Source organism: Diuraphis noxia, unplaced genomic scaffold (genome assembly GCF_037042655.1).
Source record: "Diuraphis noxia isolate RWA-SAM2 unplaced genomic scaffold, SU_Dnox_SAM2 contig0005, whole genome shotgun sequence".
NCBI classification, from domain to species: domain Eukaryota; kingdom Metazoa; phylum Arthropoda; class Insecta; order Hemiptera; family Aphididae; genus Diuraphis; species Diuraphis noxia.
The window spans coordinates 25,073,875-25,094,784 of NW_028301715.1; the positions used below are offsets into that span (position 1 = coordinate 25,073,875).

The following is a 20,910-nucleotide window of genomic DNA, read 5'->3' on the forward strand; positions in this document are numbered from 1 at the left end:
TTTCATCACAGATAGTGCATATTTTCACCCGCATTAGTATTTTAGTTAAACCACGGTCGCTTTGTGGCTCCGTACCCCGTGGATCACTCTCTCCTCCTAGTCCTCCTACTCCTCCGCAACGATATCGCGCGGCGTAACACATTCGCGTTTCGCAATATTTTTATTCGCACGCAAAAAGCGCGTAATCGGCCGCCGTTCCATAGACTGGTATACAGTGACGTCCCGCCCGCTCGTTGCCCGTCGTCGTGCACTCGCGCACCGTCGTAGGATAACAACAACAACAACAACAATAATAATAATAATAATTTTATTGTGTATGACGACGATGTCAAACGGTCGATTAGAAACGATAAATCGCGCAGCTGTGAGTCACGTCGGCCGCGTATGCGTCCGGTTTCGATAGAACCAGTTCCATCGTTATAATAAATTGTCATAATTTATCAATATTTGTTTTTACTATCATCGTTATTAATTTGTATCAGTGTTGATTTTTGAATTTTTCTCTCCCAGTTTTGTCGTCTGTACGCGATAACCGCATCCGCCGTCGTCGGAATCCAGAGCAGTTGGACGGCCAAGGTCGTGTTTCCGATGGGATTTTCGCGTGACATTTTGGTGAGTAAGAACAAATCGTTTAGCGATTGCGGGTGACCCTGTTTAAGTGTACCAAACACCGTCTTCGTCGACGTCTTTGGTCGGTGCGACCTGTAGTAGTTGTACGTTTGGAGGTTGGGTGGTTTGGTCTTTGACGTGTGCTCGTCATTCCTTATTTTGTGGTTTCCGAGCCGAAATCGACCCCTTTCCCGGTTACACTCGATGAGCACTTACAAAAAATTAAACCTTTCAACTATTCAATAAGCTAGGTATCAATTTATAGTTTGAAGGATGACAATGATATCGAAACTTGATAGATCTACGGTAATTTATTCATCATTTTATGTAGGGTTTTATGTCTTATGACTGGTTAAGTTCAGTGTATTCATTAATGATTCCTTCTAATCCCTCATGATCACTAACATTTATTGTGTTAGTATCATTTAGAAAACAACTTGTTAGGTAGATAATTGATAATTTTTTTAAAAACTCACTGAATTTTAGCTCAGAATTGTTTAATGTACTTTAAGTACCTACCTGTTTGGATTCAATAGATTAGTACTAATCAATTTTTAATTTTTTAGTGATCTTTTGATGATTTTTATAAAAATCTTTTGGTTTCTCTTGAAATACCTAGATTATATATTTATTACTTATACAGTTATACCTAATGATCAATAATGATCAAAATATATGATTTAGGACAACAGTTTATATTATTTTGAAGTACCCATGCAACTTCTGATAATAGACTTAAAACAGTAGACTCTTACCCAATTTTCTCATGAACAATTTTTTTTCCGTTTAGACTTTTTCACCTTGAGAAGTTTGAACTACCTATTAGCATTTAAAATATTATTTTTGTAATTCTGCCAAAATCAAATGTTATGCTCTAGGTAGGTATACAGATTTAAATTAATGGATTTTAAAACATATAAACTTAAGTAATCTTCAGAGCAAAAAAAATCGCTATGACAATTACCATACTATAGAAAACATAATTGTATTTAATATTCAATTGACTCTCAGTAGCTCAAAGTTCAAGGAGAGTTCAATAAATTGAACTACTAAAGATTCCAAGCAAATGAAAATCATAAGTTGGTATGACAAAGTTAATAGAATTCATTTTATTCTGTTTAGTTCATTAAACACATATTAAGATATTTACTATGAAGCAACATTTTTTTTTATGTAAGTATCTATTTTTATGTATATAAATTGAATTAAAAGTTTAGATGCATAGTAGTCACTCAATATTTTGCGAGTAACTTAGTAATATCACTCTATTAATTTATATTATTAAACTTTATAAACTCATTAGATAATTACTCAAAAATCAATTATAATAAAAATAATTACTCTATCAAAATTTCATATATCAGAATTTAAAAAAAATATATAGGTATTAGGTATATACATATTTAAATTCATTTATATTTACAATATATTATAGAAAGATGGAAGTATGTTGTTTTAAAAAAGTAAGAAAAAAAATGTTAAAATATAAAAAAAATTTCAATTCCAATAGGTTATGTTAAAAGAATCTATTTTTAAGATAGTGTGTAAACTGTTAAAATCTCTAAAAACCTATAGGTATATAAATTAATTTTGATAAAATATTTGATTTTATTAGATTGATAAACTAATTTTATTTAAAAAGATTTTTATGTTTTAGGTGTCAAATTTACAATGACTGTGGCACAATGGATATTTCCGACACTAAGGTTAGGGTTCTCTATGACTTTGAGTACAAGACTAGAGAAAACAAGTGTGTATCAATCAAAGAAGGCGAGAAACTACTTTTGTTAAAAAAAACTAATGATGATTGGTGGCAAGTTATACGCAGTTCAGGTCAGCCATTTTATGTTCCAGCTACCTTTGTCAAAGAAATTCCACGAGCCCCTGGCAGGCCTAGTTTATCCAAGGGCGAGGAAAAAACTATAGTAGAAAAACCACAAGTGCTAAAACGTACTATTTTTGAAAAACCATTAACTCCGTCCTATGAAAACATTCCTTTAGAAAACACCACCATTTTAAGTGTCAATGACTTGAATGTTGATAATGTGATAAGTGATATTAAACGAGTTGATATTCAAAATGAAAATAACATATTGTCTCCAGTGTTAAATAGAAAAAATAAAACAGTTGTTACAGTTAACCAAGAAAATTCTGGCTATTGTCAAGTGAATATTAAAAAATGTGATAATAAAGAGCAACTTTCATTACAATTGTCTAGCTCTTTAGAAGAACTTGCTCAAGAAATTGAGCTAAAGTCATTGCCTTTGAACAAAAATGCAACTTATGAGCCTTCTAAAGTACAAAACTTACTAGAAAACATTCGCAAGCCTGCTGTAATATCAATTCAAAATCCAAAAGCCATTGAAAATCCTGAATTAGGTAATAATGGACAAATTCCTAAAAATAAACTTAGTTATACTGGTAGTTTTAAAACAAAACATGAACGTGATAAATGGGCTAAAAACATAATGACAAATGAAAATATTATTGAAGAAAACAAACCAGATGACGAAGAATCAATAATGATTAGTGATTCTGTTTTATCAAAATCAATATCTACACCTGATGCGCATAGTACTAGTGCAGATCTTACAGGTGGATCAACAGATAGCTTATTAGATGGTGATTCATTGGGTATTACTGATAGTGATCAAGATTCGTTGAGGATGCATGGATCTAGAAAACGGACATCTTTAGCCAGAAATCGTAGAGTAAGAATTATAATTTAATATATTTATTGTTAGAGCTTTAAAAAAATCAAGTTAAGGTTGCAATGTATTATAGTATCTTTGAAGTTAAGATTAATAAAGCAACTAACCCATCTACTAAACTTATCTATAAGCAAATTAGATATTGTACTTATATAATAGTAACAAATAGTCAGTCACAGTATTGAATTGATATAAAAAAAAAAATGGGCAGGTCATTGAACTATTTTGGTTTAAATTGTGGTAGTTTAAAATTTAAATATATAGCTTTTCACTAGTAAGAATGAAAGTTTGAATTCCATTTGTATAATTTGAGTTGATTGTGTTTCTTGTAGATGAGGCTGTAATATTTAATTTCATGGAAAATTTGTTGATTGAAAAGGTATTTTTATTAAAAATTATTTGGACATCAAATTTAAATTTCTGTTTAGTAGGATGCCGATTTCAAGAAGTAACCTAGAAGTGACATAGTTTTATATATTATATATAAGTCATTATGTCAGATATTTATCCAAATTTGTTTACTATAATCACTTTATCTTCATTTAATATACATGTTTATAGCCTGGGTTTCTAAGTGTATACTTAATACTTCATTATCAATAAGGTATAATTTATATGTTTATTTAGCTACTAAAATACTTGGATATTAGTGATATTAGCTTGATTCTTGTTTAAACTCTTCATGTTATATAATATATTTGAGATTATAGTTCCTACAAAGACTAATAACTTCACAGTTAATACATTGCACATTCATAACGAGTTACTTAGATAAGTACAAATATTAAATTTATAGCGATAGTGGAAGCAAATAATAGAATTATATATAGGGTGTCCCACGAGGATTTACCCATTGTGATATCTCACAAAATAATAGAGATATTGAAATTCTGGTTTTGTTATAAGACTCACGGGGATAAGAACTACCTACAATTATTTCATATTTTGATTTATTTTAATGTTTTGGTAAAAAAGTTAAAAATTATATTATTTTATTTAATTATTTCCGAACAAATTGATGTTTCAAAATTGTATTTACATTTTTCCTGATTTTTTATATTTTTTTAGTTTCGAGAAAAATTGTGAATTATTTAACACCGTAATGTTATCATTTTATCAAACATGTGAAACACTGCACCGTGCGTGTTCTCATACGGACGGTCGAATACTTTCCGTGTGCCTAGTTATAATCATATTTTATTTCTTAAAAACTAAAAAAAATATTAAAAATCAGGAAATTAATGAAAATAAAATGTTGAAATGTCAATGTTTTCAGAAAAATAAACTCTACATAATGGATATTTTTAATTTTTTTGGAGATAATTGAATAAAAAAATTATTTTTTAAATTTTTTACAGAAACATTAAAATAAATCAAATTAAAAAATGAAATAATTGTAGTTCTTATCCCTGTGAGTCTTATAACACAACCAGAATTTTGATAACTTCATCATTTCGTGAGATATTGCCGAGTAAATCCTCACGGAACCAGATACCTATTTTTTTTTTTTACTAGAGAATATACATATGTGCTACTATATATTAGAAAAACATGAATAGGGTGAGGGAGGAAACCATTCAGTGATCCCACTCCCTTTGCTTATATATACCTATATGTTTTTTTATTTAATTTATTATTATTATTATTTTTATTTTTGTTTTAATTGTTAATAAGATTTCTGCACCAATATCTATTTATTTCAGCTATCTATTAAATATTTATAATTTACAAACATACATACAAATATTTATCTAAAAGTTTAATTAATTGTATTATTAAAGACGAGTAGAGTTATAAACTAAAAAAAAAAAGCTGATTCAAACAAATAGCTCTAAATTGGGATGCTATATTATTTAACTGTTTTCACTTGGCATAATCAATTTTGTTCATGTTACTTTCACAATATTATTTTTATTGCACATTAAACAGGCTATTCTAAAAAAAAAAAATAGGAAAACAATATTTGCCTGGTTTAATTAACCATGAAAATCAACTGTATTATTTTCTCTTGCAGTTTGTTTCATTTTCAGTGATCATTGTAGTTATTTTTTTTTATACTAGATACATTGCCCCAATTTTTATTTCATTTAAACTTGCTTTATATTTTCTGTATAACCATTTTATTAACATTTTTTCCTAATTTCTAGGTGGATTCTTATTCTAAAAGATATCCAATACGAAATTCTTCACCGCCTATTCTAGATGTTGCTCCAGGCAATGGTGAACCATTTGAACGTACTTGGTCTTCCTCCAAACATCGTATAGTTGATGTATGTTATTTGTTATTTAGGTACTCTAATTATTATCGTCCATATATTTTCATAATTTGTATTTACTATGTATGTAGGAGGATAAGATAAGTGGACATAGTAGTGCTGGTACAATTAATTCAGGTAGTCAAAGTCAAAGTTCATCTCCGTTAGCAGAATTGGATGAAGAATATGAACCTAATGATAATACTCCACCATTAAAAACAAAAGTTAAACCTATTAGTGAGACACCTGTGGGATGGATAATGCAAGCTGATCCAACCTCTGGATTACCATGTTTTGTAAATCAGTCAACTGGAGCAAAGGTAAAAATTAATTTCACATATTTTAAGGTGTGATCATAAAATATTATGACAAAATTATATTTGTGCTAAAAATAATAATTATAAGTATCCTATATGTTGTTGTGCACACTTTATTTTGTTGTATCATCTTTTTTCATTATTTCTAATGGGTAGTTAAATTAGTACACTGTATTATACTGTTAGGTGTTAGGTCATTTTTATACTTTTTTATTATAGATTACAATATTATATGCTATTACTGCAAATCATGTTTTTTTGGATCTTGATGTTCTTATCAAATTTGATGTATGAACAGCGATGGCTCATACAAATATACAATAAAATATTAATTAAAAAAAAGATAGATAAAATTCTTCTGTTTTTATAGAAATCAAGGTCTCAAAGAAATTCTTGCAAATTCTTAAAAAAAACTACTTGTTGAAGTGGCTAGTTTTAAAATAAACTATAAGTAGCCTAGTAGTTTAAATTGTTCCAAATTTCCAATTATATCATTATTAATGAAATGAATGAACATAATAAACGTAAGTAACAAAGTATATTATGATAATTGTATCATGTTTTGTGTTATACTTAAAAAATTTTCTTTTTATACTTTTGAATTTCTTTCAATAACAATTGTTTAAAAATGAGATACCACTAAAACATTTAATTTAAACAATTTACAGTTTCTTGAAAATTTGATTCAAATTTCTAATATTATTGTTTATGATATTATTACTATTTTAGTATTGAATTTAGAAATATTCTATAGATATATCATTTAACATGTTGTTAAATGTATACTTATAAATGTATTTGGTATTTATAAGTTTCAGTAGTTCAGAATAACACAATGGAGAGTAGATAACTACTAACTCACAATGTTGACAAGTATATTGTTGATAATGTCATATAATTTTGAACTCAGTTTTAGTTTGATTAACATTCAACGAATGACAATTAATATTAAAATGTATTTGTATAAATCTATAGTATAGTATTATGTATATTATATCAGAATGCCAATGAAACAAATCATAAAATGTTGACATAATTTTGTAAGTCAAATAATAAATAAAATATTAAACCAAAATTTATAAAGCTTTACTTCAAATTGCTCAAAAAAAAAATAATAATTTTGTATGGATGCATTCTAATATTATCATGCGTGGGTCAGAAAGAGAGAAAAAATCTATATATCTTTCTAGATTGTATCTGATACAATTTTTTAATAATTTATGTATATTAATTTTATAATCTTTTTATTGGTAATAGCAATATTGATTTGTTGCGCTAGTAGTGTTATAATAATTTCCTATTCACAAACATGTATTAGGTATGATAAATTTATAAATAATTATTATTAAAAAATTAACTGTAAACTATTATTTTGTTTTAATTAAGTAAAAATATTATTTATATAAGTAAATCTTCCGTTTATAGGTAGTGAATGGGTTAGGCAGATGTATTAGTTTTATTATTAAAAAACCTTGGAGATAGATATGAATAAAGATGAATTATTTATAGACTAAGAAGTTATTAAGGAGTCACTGACTAGTTGAATATGTGGACCTATAAACTTATGTCTATGGTTGAATTTCGCTTATAAGCTTAAACCAATATTTCTACCACATGTTCAGGCCCTATTTTTTAGTGAACCCCGACACAAAGTGTGTAATCCGAAATTGAAAGTGTGCACTATGGATTCAAGAAGTGTGTACCTACTAAATACTATTAAATAAGACTACTTGCTAAATATTAATAGGTAGTACAAAATACATTATACACATTTTTTAAGAATAATATTTTTTTAGCCACCCACGGCTCTGTATTATTTCATGTTACATTAAAAGATGTGCAGTATGAATTTTTGTGAAAAATAGGGGCTGCGCATGTTATAAATGTATTTTATCATAATTAAATTAAAAGTAATTATTTTTAAATTTTAAAAATGTTTCTGAGCTAAGTTGTTTGCTTGGCACTTTTTACATTAAAAAAAAATAAAGTGTTTTGCAATCTTGCCAATAATATATTTTTGCTATAGAGTTCAAAATGTATTTAGTACAAATTAACATATTTAACTTAAATTTAAAAATGTTGAACTACTCGTATAACGTAATTCAAGTTGAAATAAAATACTGTGACTTTTTATTTATCTAATAAAATTTTCCATTTTACTATTAAAATTAAAGCAGGGAATCATGTATGCACCTTTATGAGCAAAATATTATTATTTTTAGGAATTATTTAGGATTGCCCAGAAAACAGGATTTTGATTTCCAAAAATATTTTGTTTTTTATTTCAATAAAAAATTTATGAAAATTTTCGAAATAACCAACCATAATATACATTTTTCTAGACTGATCGATGAATGTACTAATTGGTTTTACAATGATTTGTGATTTTTTGAACATTTTGAAAAAATTGAATTACTGAACAAAAAGAATTTTTAGCTCTTACAATTTTGTTTGTTTTATTATAATTCAAATATTAGATAATTGTAAACAAGAAATATAAATACAAGACATGTGTATTATTTGTTCTCATCTTACTAATGCATATAACATTAAGAGGACGCTACACCCGCATGTGTTGTATCTGTCTTATACGAGACTACATAGCAAATTTTCGTTCGATAGATTCAATAGTGTGCTATTAGTTTTGATATTAGAGTGAATTGACCCATTATCAAACTTTTAGGTAAGAACATTATCTGTGTTCTTATGTTGGTTTTTTACGATATTTTAATTTTTAATTGAGTTATGACTTTATGAGCATGTTAAGTGTAGATATTTGAAAATTCACATAACAGTAAAGTGTGATATTTTATAATAGTAGATAAAATGCTTCGAATATTATCTTGAATGTCTTTTCTGGTAGTTAAGTGAATCCAGTTGACATTTTTGGGAAGTGAAGGTCAAAGTTTATCAAAACTTTTTGAAAAAAAAAAAATTGGGGAGAATTAGGATTAATAACATTTTCGTAATAACTAGTATTCAATCATTAAAAACTATTTGTTTTTAATTTTGATACCCTTAGAGTACTAACTGAAATGCGGAAAAAAATCTCCCGACGAATGACCTCAGAAAAAAAATCCCCAGACTGCAATATTACTCACAATCTAATGAAAATGGTTGAACAAATATTTTTAAACCTTAATTATTATCTATTATTAGCACATTATTAATATTTAATTACAAATACATTCAAAAAATTGATATTTAGTGATAACAGATTATTAATGATAATATAAATAATTGTATTAATATTTTGTTTTATATTCCGATAACACCTACTCACAATTATAGATACTAATTAGTAATTACCTAATGTTTAAAAAATATTTGTGAATGAAGTCGTGAGTAATATTGTAGTCTGGGGATTTTTTTTTTCCGATTACAGTAGTATGTATTTGTATGTTCACAGCCAGCTTTTACGCGGTAAAAAAATTGTTCAAATGGAAATGTTCGCCTCCGAGAGCACCGATTTACCACGTAACACAATACGGTGATTACACAAAATAGTCCGTCTATTTGCGCCTTGCACAAAAATATTTACCGTATCAACTATTTTTTTATTAGATTTTCGGTTTTTTTTTAAATTTTTATAAAAAATATGTATTAAATAATTTGTGTTCTTTACTTGAAATATTATTTTTATAAAAATTAGCGATATTTGACTGAAAAATCAAAAAAAAAATCGAAAATCTAATAATAAAAAATAGTTGATACGGTAAAAATTTTCGTGCAAGTGGTAAATAGATGGACAATTTTGTGTAATAACCGTATTGTGTTACGCGGTAAATCGGTGTTCTCAGAGGCGAACATTTCCCCTTGAACAATTTTTTTTACCGCGTAAAAGCTGGCTGTGAACATACAAATACATACTACTGATTACCATACCAACTATATTCAACATCTTACCAGAAAAGATGGTGAAGTATTTTTACTATTCCAAAAGGTAATAGACAGAAAAATTAGAAATTAAAATTAAAACACTTTTGAAATATTAAGAACTCAATATATTAATACATTTCCTTAGACTAAAATTAATAGTTATATTATTTTCATATTTTAAGATTGGTTTTTTGAAGGTATCGCAGATTTTTACGATTCATATTTTATTAGGTATATTAATAATTAGCATAGAATTTACAGTCTTCTGGATTTTTTAAAGCCAGTTATATTTTGATGGGTCAGATTTATAATATTTACTTAATTGTAAAAAAAAAATATTTTATTATTAAAAAAGGTTAGCTTGTGTAATTGATGCTGGTAACTAAAGATATTTATTTAGGATGTTGTTAAAAATTTGTGAATAGTCAACAAAAACAAAAATTCTATGTTTAAACTTAAAGCTACCATTACTTATTACAATTTATTTTTAGATTTTAAGCGGTTATATGAATGTATTGATTTCACAATGATAGATGTGTGTTTTTTTATCATTGCTCTTAGGAGCAATGCAAATGCTATAATTTTCTCTTTAAATATTCTTTTATGTTAGGAAAGTGAACCTAATACTCTGGGGTTAAAAATTGTAAAATTCACAATAGTTTTCTAATGCAATAAGAAAAAAACGAGTTTATTTAACGCAAAACCAGTTTTTGGCAAAATTGATTTTGTTTTTTGGTTTTCTTATTATTTGGTTGTAATTTAAAAAAAAAAAAAAAAAAAAACTATATCTAGGACTTGACATTTTTACTAAATGTTAATTAATCATAAATCATTTTCTATACATTTAAAAATTGATTGTGCTATTTAAAGACATTCTACATTTTAATTTTCTTAAAAATGTTTTTCTATAAATATCAATTCTTTCTTGGTCGAAAAGCTTGACTATTTTTACAAGGTTCCTCATAGTTGTAATAGCAGTTTAAAAATATTAAAGGTACATACTTAAATAGTATATTTTTTTATTAGTACCTAAGTTCTTACTTTGACAAGATTTACCAAAATCAAGAAAATTCGCAATTTATTTTGTAGTTAAAAATATATGTAATATAACAAGTTGACAATTTAAAACAAGGGTTCTCACAAAGTCTCAAGTAGTGTGTCCCATATTATTAAAAAATTTTTTAAAAATATATTGTTAAAAAAAATATGATTAATAGTATTATTTAAAACAATGTTGAAATAACTTAAGAATTACACTATAGCATACAGGGTGATTCTTTTAAGTGGGTACACTAATTATCTCGAAAAGTATTTACTTTTTTCAAAATATTTTTTTACATGTTTTAAAGTTGTTAAAAAACCAACGTTTTTATTAAAAAATTATATTTTTAAATATTTTTTATCCTTATCATTTTTTAAGTTTTTACTTTTTTGAATGACAACATAGAGTTTTAATTTCATATTCCAAGGCAGAATATTTTTCTAAGTATTTTGATTCATAAAAATCGAACTTAGGGCTAATAGTTTTTGAGTTATAATTATTTAAAGTTTAGATTGGCAGTGTGGAGTGGTACGGGGTTACCCCACAAAATGTTTGTCCACTCTTTCGCTTGTCAAAACTTTAAATACGTATTACTCATAAACTACTAGCCCTAAATTCGATTTTTATGAATCAAAATACTTAGAAAAATATTCTGCTGTGTAATATAAAATTAAAACTCTATGTTAAAAAAAAAAGTAAATACTTTTCGAGATAATTAGTGTACCCACTTAAAAGAATCACCCTGTATATTCATATAATAATGAAAAAATAATTCTTTATGTCGTATATAAAAGTATTTTATTCTACATTTTAATCGTCGGTAATTATGTTTTCTTTTTTTTGCAGGACCCAAATATAATAATGGTTTTAATACCAAAATAAAAAAAAAGCTCTAAAAAAATTAAATCTTATAATTCGTTTGTATACTAGTGTTTAAAGGTTATAGACATTTTAGTCTTTTTAATATACATATAATATATTTGTATAATATTAATATAGGTTATAACATGACATTTAAATGCCAACTCACAGCAAATGCGACTGTGAATATATATGCCTACTACGTCGTGAATCTATTTTAAACATTTCACGCAGGTTACGTTTGTATTATAATATCGTTCTGTCGGTTAGTTAAAAGCACGATACAGTTGTTGTTCGCTGTGCTGTCGTCGTCATCTCCGTTTTAATTGTACAATGTAAATTGTAATAAAAAAAACAACTAATAAGTACCACCACGCACGAATGGATGTCAGTATGTGTCAATTAGACAGTGTTGCGCCGACTCTTGAACGCGTCTGTTTCCTTATCGACGACGACTATTATACTTCCCATGGAAGCGGACGTGGTGAGATGGTTACAATGTCTGCGGCACACGGTGGCCGAAGAGTCGGAACCGTGGAATTTGTTTAGTGTTAACCGCGATTCCATCTTGGATTCGACAATCGACAGTTTATTCGATTTCGACTCCACCACCAGCGCTTCCGATTTTGAATATTATAGCATGGACCGGCAACCGGGCGACGGTTCGTTGTCGTTCGACGTCGACGATGACTATAATACCCCGCCGCATTCGGACACGACTTTTCCGAACAATGAAATTTGTGTTTCGTTTAAACCCAAGTGGTCTGACATAATGGCTTGGAAAAACGAGCTCATGGACAGCGCTTTGGACGGGATTTCGTCAGAAGACGAACAGGTGTTGTTTATATAGACCCTGTCTAAAACCTGTTTAAAAAAAAATTATAATCTAAGAATCTATTCATTAAGCTTTAAAATCAAAAAATCGTTTGTTCTTTAATTTTCCCTACAAAGAAATAATGGGTCATGTTCAAAAAAACTCGTTATACCGTGATCAGATGTTACATACATATTATAAATCATTATAAATTGAATAATAATAAATAAAATTATGATTGTACTACTATATAAATAAGTACAAAAAGTTAGAAATTATTGTTGTTTATATTTTTAACCAAATAACTGACAACTGTTGAACTGTATCAAGATAATACCGTTTTTAACCAGTATATTTTGTTGTGTTTTAGTGGCTCTCGTCAAAAGATTTTAAAGGTCGCTCATATTACTATGAAGAAAATAGTAAAGAATCATCTTGGACATTGCCTGAGACAAATAATAGCAATGCATCGAGCGCTAGTCCATCATCCTTAAAAGTAGACTTAGAAGATTCTACTTCGTCTTTGAAATCAAACAAAAGTAATAGTGAAAAAAATGATTCTTCGGACTTAAAGTAATTTGATAAATTTATTTAATTTAAATGTTTTATTGTTTAGTGTTGTTTACGTAATTTATAAATTACCAATTGTATTAATTTAATTTTTAGGAGTCCATTGTCGCCTCAAGTAAATGTTCCTAAGAATTGGCCTCAATTATGGGATGGGCATATGGTAATTTTTTTTTATTAAATATTAAATTTATTTTAAGTGTTTTTTTCATAACTTATTAACTAACCACTTTTGTAGTGTGTCTTGAAAGAAGGTCCTTTAAATCGAACTAAAATTACTGAAAATGGAAAGCGGCTACGAAAGAATTGGACGATATCACATGTAATACTTACTGAATTGTTTTTGCTTTTCTTCAAAGACGCTAAATGTTTTGTAGCAATGGTAAATTATTAGTCTTTTAATTATAGTATTAAGTTATGTATTTTAATAAATATTTTTATCTCATAGAAAAATGGTAATGGACGACCAGAACTTTGTGTGGATTTAAATGGTGCCCTTGTGTATCCAGCAGACAAGGTATCTAGTCGTAAAAATGTCTATGTTATTAGTACTGTTTTGGGAACCCAGGTATTGTTCCAAAATGAATGTAATGTTCAAGCCCAGTCATGGCTCTATGCAATACAAGCAGTTATTTCCAATCTGGTAAGTTTTATATATAATATCAAAAAATGTATGTTTGACTAAAAAGCATTTATTATTTTTAGCCATGTAACTTTGACAGATGTCCTCGTTCACCAAATATACGTACCAAAGACTTACTTGATGCTGAAAAAAAAAACAAACTAAATAGGAACAAATCCCTCAAATGTAAGTTTCAATTAAAAAATGTGATCTGTTATTTTTTTTAGGATACACTAGTTAATTTATTGTACATAGTCATATCCTGTGGTAGAGGGTCTTGATAATGAAACAGGGAAAACAGTAGTGTTTATCAATTGAGTTTAATAAATATTTCAGTTCATTCGCTGATTTTATTTTATCTTTTTTTTATGTATAGTAATGTTTTAAATATTGGTGTATTCAAATTTAATATTTATCATTTATTTATTTTAATGTTATGACATCAAAATGATAAGGTCTTTGTTTTATTTAGCAATTGATAATTTTATGACTATTTTTTCGTTAGTAAAAACAAAAGATGGAGGAAGTATGGAAGACTTAACATCCAATGTAGAACGTCAGACAAAAATTAAAGCCCGTCTTCGGAAATTTTTCCATCGAAGACCTACAATGGAATCGTTAGTCAAAAAAGGAATATGGAAAGGTATTTAATCATTATTCATTCATTAATCAATTTGTTACATTTTTGATTTTAATTTAGATGAGAATGCATTTGGATGTTACTTGGAACATGTGGTTGGTACAGAACAACCACGCGTTCCAGCTTTTGTACAACGTTGTGTGGCAGCTATTGAGATCAGTGAAGAAAACTTAAAGACAGATGGTCTGTACCGTGCTTCAGGAAATTTATCTCAGGTGCAAAAGATAAGGTTGCAAGTTGACCAAAATAATCTATCAGTGATTGACCAAGAAGAGGATGTTCATGTTTTAACTGGTGCTCTTAAGCTGTTTTTCAGAGAACTCAAAGAACCTCTTATACCTTATCATGCTTTCCGCAAAGCCATTTCTGCAGGCAGTAAGTGTCAATTCAATCTAATTTTATTTCCGAGATTTCATTCATTATTAAAATGTTAGGAATTTAATAATAATAGCTCGATCAAGTGAAATTTTAGGTTAGAGGATGATATGTAAAGGTGTGTCCCTACTGGCGTGTAGCTAGGCTTTGCGGTTTTTGTGGCCAATCGACCAAGACTGGGAGTTACTAATGGTTGTCGGTAAACATCAAAGAAATCCGCGTGGCCTATGCAAGGGGGTACATATTATGTTATTATGTTTCATACATTCCCAGTTAGTAATTGATTTGTTTAATATTATCACTTGCTTTTCTATTGTATAATTTTTTTAAATTCCTCTTTATCTCATTTGCTTATACACTTTATATATGTCTCCATCAACACCCTGGGGGGGGGGGGGGGTTAAACCTGGGAAGAAAATTGGAGACATTTTTTAATTTCTCCTCAAATCCTAACATTGACTCCCCTCCTCCCCCTCCAGAAAAATGTGAGTGCCTATGAATATCTTTTATATTCAATTAGTGCATGTCATTCTAAAAATCAGACTGAACATCGAGGTGTTTACTACTCTGGATCGCATATTAATAAATTAATTGAATTTTTCATGTTTTGCTAAAATTAATATATTATCTAATATTTATTTTTTAGCAAGTCATAGTCGTAAAGACAAGTTATTACATTTTCGGGACATCACAAAATCGTTACCTGGACCTAATTATGACACGTTAAAATTCTTACTAATACACTTATTGAAGTAATATAATTTACTAAACAATATCTATGATTTGTATTAATAATTGTATTGTGTGTAGAGTTACAAGTTACAAAGAATTCAACCGAATGCACATTCCAAATTTAGCTATTGTTTTTGGACCAACCCTCATGTGGCCAGAAACTGAATCAACAAATATGGCAATTGACCTGATGCAACAAAACATGGTGATAGAAGCACTTTTAGTCGACTTTGATAATATATTCAAATAAAAACGTTCAGTTAAATATTAAAAAATCTCTACAATACCGTTAAAAGCTTAACATTCCGCAATATTTCCATATTGTATTTTAATAAAGGAATTATTTAATACCACCGGAATTATTACAAGACAATATTTAAGACTGACACGTTTTGACATGTATTGCAGGAAATGTTTGATATTAATATGTTTATTTTTCTAAGTAAATGATACAAATATGTTAACCAGTTTTATTTTTTCTAAGTAGGGCTATTGTTTATGTATGGTAGGAGTTATATAAATGTATATTTTTACTACTACCAAGTACCTATAAATAGATTGATTTTAGAGTATTTTTATGTTGTATTTTGTAATAGTTAACAAAATACTCTCAAATTTTATCCTATTAGTTGTTTTTTTCTTTTTTTTTTTATGTAAACATAGATTTAGTCTTATTTTTGTTACTGTTTCTTATTTTAGTTTTTAACTTAGGCATTTTTTTGAAAATTATTTTACATTCTGTGAATATTTTTTTTACATAGAATGATTATTATTATTATTATTTGACCTAATATGCACATATTATCGCATCAAATATATTTTACCTATGTTAATAAAGATTTTGTTTTGATATTTAAATAACCAAGTGTACCTAACATAGTCCCTCTTATGATATTAGTCATCCGGGGAGGATTTCTGTTTCTTATAGATAAGTTTTTGCATCTAGGATTTGAGTCCATTGCTAGTTTTATACCAATAAAAATATATGTTTGAATTACAATTGAAATTTAGATAGACATCACCGGCATTTAGGCATTCTTTTGCTAAACTAAAAACAAAATGTAGTCATAATTTTAACAAAAATTGCATGTTGCAAGTGACTACTACTGATCAAGTGAAACTTCTTTGCAGAAAATATGAACAAAAAAAATAATGCAATCAAATGTATTAAGTTTGTATGTGTAAGAAAAATTAAATTTTGAATTAATTTATTATTATTTTCATACAAAAATGAGATAGATGATTATTTATTACTATAGAAACCATTCTCGCACTTTATGGTTGTAACAACAGAGCCCATGAATCCGATTTAAGCTGGAGTGCCTAAAGATGTGTTTCACCTCATAATTGTTTTTCAGTTATGGGATATTGGAAAATCAAATTAATTTGGGCATTATCAATGTCAGTATGAAAAAAAAGCAAAGTTGTATAGAATTAATATACTTTTATGTTTAAGAAGATTAAAATACTGATAACTAAAGTATTTTACAGGTTATTATATTATTACTCTAACCGAAATACAATAAATTGTTTACTCATACATGTAAATGCTGTCTAACTAATTAATAATGAGAGTATTTACTTAAACACAGGCACATCTTATGCATTAAGCAATATTTTGAATGATGATCAATCAAAAATATAAAACTTAAAAAAATATAATTTAACTAAATATAATTATAAAATGATTGATGTTTTTAGTTAAGTGGTTAATGAAATGTATTGAAAAAAGTTTGTTTATTTTAAATTTTAATATTGTATCACCAAATTTTGTTTTAAATATTTGATGATGTTTTTACAAGGAACAAGCTCATTGATAAAAAATTAAAATAAAACCAATTTGAAAAATAAATAAATATTTTATTAATCATTTTTACAAAAATGGTTCAAGATTAATTTCAAATGCAGAACATGGCATGGTTAGTTCATAGGCAGTAATCACTTCTGGATGCAGAACACCCATTAATCCAATGACATTCCCTTGATAAATTATTTGTGCACAACGACCAGGGAAGTAAGTCTCATCTAAAATTAAAATAAATGATTTAATATCAACACTTCATGTAATACAATTTTATATTTCATATTTAATATGTTTACCATTAGCAGCTTTAATTTTATAGGTGTTGCCACTTTCAGCAGAAAATTTTATGTCTAACATTTGCATTATCCGATCCATGAGGCCATGAATAATCTCAAACCCTGGCGTTTTACCATAATATATGGCGCACATATGTCTTTCATTACGAGCTCCAACTTCTACAATGATAAATAAAACATTTAGCTACGTAACCTTATAAATATTGCATGCAATAACTAACCACTGGTGACATCTTTAAGAACTATATCTGTTACTTCAAACAATTTCATAGGTAGAGGCATTTTTTTATTAGCTGAGGTTGTTTTCAAAAGTCCAGATAAAATATTAGTACGCGCAACTTGGAACTCTAATGTTTTTGGGTTACTTATGCATACAGTACGTTGAGCATCAAATGGTTTCCGAATTTTAGTTGATACATCATCTCTTGAACACTAAAAAAATCAAAGTAATAATTACTCTCTATAATGAATCCACTCATAACTCATAAACTTACCAAGGAGAATGTTAGTACTTCATTGAAGCCACAATATGCTATTTCATTTCTGATCTTATCAGATAGAGAATTGATGGGTAATTGAGAGCCTATCGTAGTTGTTTTTGGTAATGTTTTAGGTATATTGTTATACCCATAAGCAATAGCTACATCTTCATACAAGTCACATGCATGGATAATATCATGTCTAGTTGGTGGCACTTCAACGACAACCATGTCAGATTCTTTTAAAACGGCCGATTTCAAACACATCGACGATAAGGCAGAGGACAAGTTATCTAAATTTTCACTAAAAATTACTTATTATAGTCAGTATTCAATATATGCGCTATAAATCCCAAAATACCTTATTCCTAAATATGAATTAACTTTTTTCCGATTCACCATTTCTTTACGATATTTCAATTCTGGGTACAATTTTACTGACCCATCTGGATATATAACTTCACACCTTTCTGCTGTATATTTATTTGAACAGTATTTACTGAACATGCACAAAACCGTGTCTAACACAATATTGGCCTTAAAAAAAAAAAAAAATAAATAAATAATGATTAAATTTATAACAGCATTGAATAAAGACATGTACATACTTTCTTTAAATCAGTTGCTGTACATTCAATAAAAATATTTTTGGTCTCTAAAGTAATTCTAGAATGATGTCCATTAATAATTGGTGGCATCGATAGTACAATTCCATTATTATCTGTAATAACTGGATATACGCTGCTATCTTTAAGTATACTCAAATATTGTTTCAATTGAGCATGTGTCTAAGAAGAAAAATCAATTAAATGTAAGAACTCTAGCAGTCACAAAATTATTTTATTTACTGAATAAATATCCATTAATTTTGCAGCATTGTGAACTTCTGTTTGATTCAATGCTTTGAATTTTATATCTTCTGGCGGCAAAGCATCATACGTGAATGGTCCTTCAATTGTATCTAAATCATGAGTACCAATAGCAACAAGTGATCGCTTTCTACAAATATTTTGATGTAGTTTGTCTTGCAAGTCAATGAAACTGGCATATCTTGCTGAATCTAATGTGACATCTCTTAAAACCGCTGCGACAACATAAGGCCGAATTTGTTTAGTCTACATTACCAAATAAATGTATGTAAAAATAAACACTAAAATATTATAAGTTTTTTAAATTAACTCCTAAATTCATAATACAATTGCACTCACATTAGATTTAACAAATACTTTTAATGGTTTTTTCGACTGAATGACTTTAAAACGGGGTAATTCTATCCTAAAATTATTTAAACAAAATTTTGAAGATTTCATGGTATTGAGTAACTAGAAGTTTTTTGGATTACTTATTTTGAAACACCAGTAACGCATCCACTAATCCTTCAAGACATAACAAATCATAACGGTTGGCTGGTATGTCAATTCTGTAAATCGTATCATCAGAAGCACCTTCAGATTTGGACTCGCTTTGTTCTTTGGATACCATTTGCTTCTCTGAGGTCTAAATTTTACAATTCCATAAAATATATGTACTTGAATAATAATAAAATTAATACTTACCACCTCGTCGAGCTCCAATCCATACGAAATGCACAAATTGTCAAACTCTTCATCGGCTGGAAAAGAGAATACATTTAAAATATCTATCATCAGATGTATTGAAAATAATTACTGTAAGTCGTTCCAAGCGCCTCGAAAAGCAGATCCCTTTTAATATTGATTGTCGGCATTTTTCGGTTTAATTGGACGTACGAAAAAAACTAAAATCCTGAGCGCATAAACAGTAAGCTGTAAATTATCAAATCAAGGAAAATATTATTAGTTAAGAATTACGATAGTTTTTAGGTATGTACTGTGTAAAGCAATAGCTTACTAGAGTTGTAACAGTGTAAAGTACTACTTATAGACACTATAAATTATAATAATACAGTAATACTACTAATGTGGACGTGCAGTATAAAAAATATTGATAGGTATAATAATAATTATTGTTTTGTTATTATCATCTGTCACGTGTAAATTACTATCAATTACTATCACGATTAACCGGTTAATAACTGATAAGAAAAATCATAGATAGCGAATGAATAACATTTTTATTTTTTATCCTGCGCGGCTGTGCCTCGGTGTGTCACGCGCGTTGAACTATATTATAATTATAAATTTATGACAACTAATAAATAATATTATTATTATGTTATATTTTTAATTCATGCCCTATCATTTGTTCATTTGTAAAATTTCGGACTGAACACTTGATTTTACTTTTTTAAACCAAAATTGTATTCTCAATAGTTGCTACTGTCTTAGGAAAAGCAATTTTTATATGTGTGTGTATTGTGTATATAAATATAATAATTTAACAAAGCAATTAAATAAAATAACAAAATTAAGGAAACATTCATGTTATCTTGTAGGTACCAAATCGTTTAATTTTCATTTTGTAGACCGTAATGCATACTCATAGGCGCAACAAAGGTTAATTTTTTTTTTTTGGGGGGGGGGAGAGGCTTGCATTTTATAACTTACTCAGGGTTAATTTTTAATTTATATTTGTACCTATTATGTGGAAGTTGGATAAATATTTGGAGGGGTGCTTCCCCCAAATTGCGCCTATGTGCAGTGTGCACACTTGTACATTAGTGGTGTACATTGTGTGTCGTGGTGCACATAAAAATAGGGCCTGATTGTTGTCAACTAATAATTATTATATAGTTCAATGAGCATGCATAACTTGTATTGTTTTCTGTTGACTTAAAATAACTAAGACCATGGCTAAAATAATAACATATATTATTTAGCCATGACAAATGTACATTTTAACATTTTAACGTCATTATATCGGACTCTGTGGTCACTTTTAAGGACGATTAAAATTGGATCATTACCGCCCTTAATTTCCACAAATTAT

At 28.0% G+C, this 20,910-nt stretch overlaps 2 protein-coding genes across 3 annotated transcripts; one reads left to right on the top strand and one right to left on the bottom strand.

The window, feature by feature from the left end:
- Positions 1 to 7: 7 nt before the first annotated feature.
- LOC107166575 (rho GTPase-activating protein 12-like) lies at positions 8 to 16,261 on the top strand. 2 transcript variants are annotated; one of them, XM_015515299.2, is made up of 13 exons: positions 8 to 612; positions 2,267 to 3,320; positions 5,468 to 5,590; positions 5,668 to 5,895; positions 12,859 to 13,061; positions 13,155 to 13,218; positions 13,294 to 13,437; positions 13,504 to 13,698; positions 13,761 to 13,863; positions 14,183 to 14,320; positions 14,378 to 14,692; positions 15,339 to 15,444; positions 15,503 to 16,261. In XM_015515299.2, the coding sequence occupies exons 2-13, from the start codon at positions 2,295 to 2,297 to the stop codon at positions 15,672 to 15,674; spliced, it is 2,817 nt and encodes a 938-aa protein (XP_015370785.2). In that variant the 5' UTR covers positions 8 to 612; positions 2,267 to 2,294; the 3' UTR covers positions 15,675 to 16,261. The 2 variants fall into 2 exon arrangements, with proteins under 2 accessions (XP_015370785.2, XP_089085995.1); XM_089229869.1 differs by lacking the exon at positions 8 to 612 and adding an exon at positions 1,726 to 1,782.
- Positions 16,262 to 17,263: 1,002 nt separating this feature from the next.
- beta-PheRS (phenylalanine--tRNA ligase beta subunit) lies at positions 17,264 to 20,025 on the bottom strand. Its single transcript, XM_015515297.2, has 12 exons — positions 19,873 to 20,025; positions 19,672 to 19,787; positions 19,560 to 19,615; positions 19,346 to 19,500; positions 19,212 to 19,278; positions 18,852 to 19,118; positions 18,612 to 18,791; positions 18,365 to 18,540; positions 18,019 to 18,307; positions 17,746 to 17,956; positions 17,525 to 17,683; positions 17,264 to 17,449 (listed from the first exon to the last, which is right to left on the bottom strand). The coding sequence occupies exons 2-12, from the start codon at positions 19,727 to 19,729 to the stop codon at positions 17,298 to 17,300; spliced, it is 1,770 nt and encodes a 589-aa protein (XP_015370783.2). The 5' UTR covers positions 19,730 to 19,787; positions 19,873 to 20,025; the 3' UTR covers positions 17,264 to 17,297.
- Between the last annotated feature and the right edge of the window lie 885 nt (positions 20,026 to 20,910).

Bases quoted from the DNA above. Each gene is read 5' to 3' on its own strand.
- LOC107166575 (XM_089229869.1), top strand. The intron at 13,438-13,503 runs GTAAATTATTAG...TTTATCTCATAG, and splicing joins CTAAATGTTTTGTAGCAATG to AAAAATGGTAATGGACGACC. The intron at 14,693-15,338 runs GTAAGTGTCAAT...TTTATTTTTTAG, and splicing joins CAAAGCCATTTCTGCAGGCA to CAAGTCATAGTCGTAAAGAC.
- beta-PheRS (XM_015515297.2), bottom strand. From the start codon at position 19,729: ATGCCGACAATCAATATTAAAAGGGATCTGCTTTTCGAGGCGCTTGGA. The intron at 19,616-19,671 runs GTAATTATTTTC...TCTCTTTTCCAG, and splicing joins GGCGCTTGGAACGACTTACA to CCGATGAAGAGTTTGACAAT. The intron at 19,279-19,345 runs GTAATCCAAAAA...AAATAATTTTAG, and splicing joins TTACTGGTGTTTCAAAATAA to GATAGAATTACCCCGTTTTA.